The sequence below is a fragment of the Microcaecilia unicolor genome, chromosome 7 (genome assembly GCF_901765095.1).
Source record: "Microcaecilia unicolor chromosome 7, aMicUni1.1, whole genome shotgun sequence".
In the NCBI taxonomy this organism is placed as follows: domain Eukaryota; kingdom Metazoa; phylum Chordata; class Amphibia; order Gymnophiona; family Siphonopidae; genus Microcaecilia; species Microcaecilia unicolor.
Genome location: NC_044037.1, coordinates 95,938,778 through 95,943,343, shown reverse-complemented (window position 1 = coordinate 95,943,343; position 4,566 = coordinate 95,938,778). Strand labels below are relative to the sequence as shown.

Sequence of the window (4,566 nt, the reverse complement as noted above, 5' to 3'; positions counted from 1 at the left end):
TTACTAAGGAGCGTGGGCGCCTACACGTATCCAATGTGTGTCAAATTGGCACTGCTGCCCAGCTACCTTGTGCCCCAGGTGGTAAATCAATTTTTGGCGTGCACCCAGAACACGTGGTAGAAAATATTTTCTAATTTCTATCGGATGGCACTTACCTGGCAGTAATCAGCAGTTTACGTGCATTGAACGCTTACTACCCAGTTAGTATGTCAGACCTTACCACTAAGTCAATAGGTGGTGGTAAGGTCTCAGGCCAAAAATGGATGCGCTGGTTTTAATTTTTCTGCACATCCATTTTCCAGCACAAAAAATGCCTTTTATCCAGGGGAGCTGAATAAATGGACCAGCATGTGTGCAAAACATGCGCCTACACCAGTGCAAGACACTTTTAGGCACACCTTAGTAAAAGGGCCTTTATAATGGATATCATCTGTTATGCCTATTAAATATTAGATTGCTTACACAATTATTTCATGTACGTCTATATTTGAGATACTAATTAATGCTTATATTACATTTTTTAAATTAATTATATTTTTATTGTTTTAGTTTGTACCTCTGACAAATGGGACCTTTTACTAAACCATGTTAAGTGCTGATGTGTTCTTAATATGGGAAAATATTCCTAATCCAGGATGTGTTGAATCATTGTGCGTTAGTTTTGGCAGTAGCATGTGGTAATGGGGTGATATTTTTTTCAAACTTTTAGCTATGAGTGTGCCATGGGCAAAAAATGGGCATGGAAGTGTAAATCAATAAGCACGCTGACATTACTGAATGCTAACCGGTTTATATGTTTTTAAAGCAGGAGCCCTTAGCCCTTAGGAGATGGTAAGTGCTCCTGTGTTATTTTCAGTTGCTACATCCTAATGATAACATTAATGCACAGCCTGAGAAAAATAAATTGAAAAGTAGCTATTTTAAGGCCGCAGCAGAAATGGTCTTAGTATGCAGAAATGTCCTGTGTTACCACGTGCTAAGGCTATTTTCTATCACAGTTTTGTTAAAGATCCCAAAGACTTTTGTGAAACATGAAACATGCAGTGAGGGTGGAAGTGGGACTGTACCAAATAACCAAGGCAAACCATGGGGAAAAGTGTCCAAACGTTTATTTGCCACTGTGTGCTTTTTGTCTTTCCCCGTGGAATGTATGAGGACCCTTTTTGTTCTTTCTTCATTTTGTGAAACATGGCCATGTAGGATTTTACTTTATTCAATAAAAACTTTTTAATATCTACTTCAATCTTAATGTATCCATTTGGGAACAGAAGTTATACCCTAGCTTCCATTCAAAAAGCATGAACAGATTTTTTATTTTATTTTATACTTTTCTTACATAGGAGAGCTCTGAGCTATAGAATATGATTGTATTACTTATTATAAAGAAATAATGTGCACATTAGACACACTTGCCATAATTTCTTTTTTGTTTTGCCCCTTCTTATTCCAGTAGTTAATGACAATCAGAGAAATGGAAAAGAGAAATGAATCTGAAGTGACAGAATTCATCATTCTGGGATTCTTTGAGTTTCCTGAGATGCAGCTTCTTCTTTTTCTTGTGTTTTTGATTATTTACCTGATGTCCTTGACAGGAAACCTTCTTATTATACTCACAGTTTGCTTCGATTCCCATCTGCATAGTCCCATGTTCTTCTTCCTGAGCAACTTGTCCTTCCTAGAAATCTGTTATGTGACTGTCACAGTGCCTAAATTGTTAGCAGTGCTCATAGCACAGAATAAGACCATATCTTTCATGCAGTGTATGATCCAGGAGTACCTGTTCCTGGCCTGTACAGATGTTGAGATCTACCTTCTCACCGCCATGGCCTATGATCGCTATGTTGCCATCTGCAATCCCTTGCGTTATACTATCATCATGAAAAGGAAAGTCTGCATCATTCTAGCCACTGTTTCATGGACAACTGCGTTTCTAAATCCAGTTCCTCATGTTAATTTAATATCGCAGTCATCTTTCTGTAGCTCCAACAAAATTAACCATTTCTTTTGTGACATGACAGCATTGATGAGCCTGTCATGTTCTGGGACCTCTGTCATTGAAACCATAACTTATATTGAAAGTCCACTTCTAGGTTTAACCCCATTCATATTAACAATTACATCCTATGTGTACATTATTTCTGCTATTTTAAAAATCCGCTCTACAAAGGGTAGACAAAAGGCCTTTTCTACCTGTTCTTCTCACCTCACAGTTGTTCTATTATTTTATGGAACCACTTTTGGTGTATACATGAGACCCAAGTCTGCTTACTCCATGGATCTTAACAAACTGCTTACTGTAGTATATATAACTGCAATTCCACTGCTCAACCCCTTGATTTATAGTCTGAGAAATAAGGAACTGAAAGGAAGTTTATGCAAAGCACTTAGAAGAGCCAAGAACTAGCACTTGCCATATGGCCATTTCGGGGGGAACCCTTACCGTCACCCATTGAGGTGGTGGTAAGGGCTCCCGTGCTAACCTGGCAGTAACTGGGTAGCACTGGATATGATGGCGTGCTACTGGTGGGAAGTACCGCTGGGCTTCTGGGGTAGACCAGCGGTAGCTCCTGTTTAGTGAGCGATAAGCCCGTGTTGGGGTCCTTTTACTAAACCATGTTAAGTGCTCATCTGTGTTTAATACGGGACAAAATTCCTAATCCAGGACGCGTTAAATCATCGTGTTTTAGTTTTGGCAGTAACATGTGGTAATCGGGTGCTATTTTTTTCAAACTTTTGGCTGTGGGTGTGCCAAGGGCAAAAAGTGGGCATAGAAGTGTAAATCAATAAGCACGCTGACATTACTGAATGCTAACCGGTTTATATGTTTTTAAAGCAGGAGCCCTTAGCGCCTTCTAAATAGGAGATGGTAAGTGCTCCTGTGGTATTTTCAGTTGTTACATGCTAATGATAACATTAATGCACAGTCTGAGAAAAATAAATTGAAAAGTAGCTATTTTAAGGCCGCAGCAGAAATGGTCTTAGCATGCAGAAATTTCCTATGTTACCACGTGTTAAGGCTATTTTCTATCACAGTTTTGTTAAAGGTCCCAAAGACTTTTGTGAAACATGAATCATGCAGTGAGGGTGGAAGTGGGACTGCACCAAATAACCAAGGCAAACCATGGGGAAAAGTGTCCAAAAGTTTATTTGCCAGTGGTAAATCTTTGGGTCAGATTTATCACTAACAAATAAACTTTTCCCACTTTTCCCCGTGGTTTGTCTTAGTTATTGAGTACAGTCCCACTTCTACCCTCACTGCGAGCTTTTTGACTTTCCCTGTGGAATACGTGTGGCCCTTTTTGTTCTTTCTTCGTTTTGTGAAACATGGCCATGTTGGATTTGAAATTATTCATTCATTCATCTTCATTCTTGGTACATCCATTTGTGTGGAGGCGTTATACCCTATCTGCCATTCAAAAAGCATGGACAGTTTTAAAAAATACTTTTCTTATACAGGAGAGCTCTGAGCTACAGAATATGAGTGTATTACTTATCATAAAGAAATAATGTGCACATTAGATACATTTGTTATAATTTCCATTTTGTTTTGCCTCTTCTCATTCCAATAGCTAATCAGAATCAGAGAAGAGGAAAAGAGAAATCACTCTGAAGTGACGGATTCTTTGAGTTGCCTGAGATGCAGTTCCTCCTTTTTCTTGTGTTTTTGATTATTTATATGATGTCCTTGACAGGGAACCTTCTTATTATACTCACAGTTTGCTTTGATTCCCATCTGTATAGCCCCATGTTGTCCTTCCTAGAAATCTGTTATGTGACTGTCAAAATGCCTAAATTGTTAGCAGTGCTTAGCAGTGCTCATAGCACTGAAAAAGACCATCTCTTTCATGCAGTGTATGATATAGATGTACCTGTTCCTGGCCTGCACAGATGTTGAAATCTACCTTCTCACCGCCATGGCCTATGATCGCTATGTTGCCATCTGCAATCCCTTACGTTACACCATCATCATGAAAAGGAAAGTCTGCATTATTCTAGCCATTGTTTCACAGTCATTTGCATTTCTAGTTCCAGTTCCTCATATTACTTTAATATCTCAATCATCTTTCTGTAGTTCTGTTGAAATTAACCATTTATTTTGTGATATAACAGCGTTGATGAGCCTGTCATGTTCTGGGACCTATGTCATTGAAACCATAACTTATATTGAAGGTCCACTTGTAGGTTTAATCCCATTCATATTAACAATTACATCATATGTGTATATTATTTCTACTATTCTAAAAATCCATACTGCAGAGGGGAGACAAAAGACCTTTTCTACATATTCCTCTCACTTCACAGTTGTTCTATTATTTAATGGATCCACTTTTGGTGTGTACATGAGACCCAAGTCTTATTCTATGGATCTTAACAAACTGCTTACTGTAGTGTATATAACTGTAATTCCACTGCTCAACCCTTTTATTTATAGTCTGAGAAATAAGGACCTGAAAGGAAGTTTATGGAAAGCAACCATAAGTAAACAGTGTGGGAGGTAATTTTATAACATGGTGCCTATATGAGATGCTAAAAAAGCCACCTGTCATATACATATTTTACAAAAGC

General features: G+C 38.3%; 1 protein-coding gene across 1 annotated transcript; it reads left to right on the top strand.

The window, feature by feature from the left end:
* The first annotated feature begins 1,471 nt into the window (after window positions 1–1,471).
* Window positions 1,472–2,404, top strand: LOC115475050 (olfactory receptor 5V1-like). The gene has a single exon (XM_030210788.1). It carries the CDS (start codon window positions 1,472–1,474, stop codon window positions 2,402–2,404), a length of 933 nt encoding a protein of 310 aa, XP_030066648.1.
* Window positions 2,405–4,566: the final 2,162 nt, after the last annotated feature.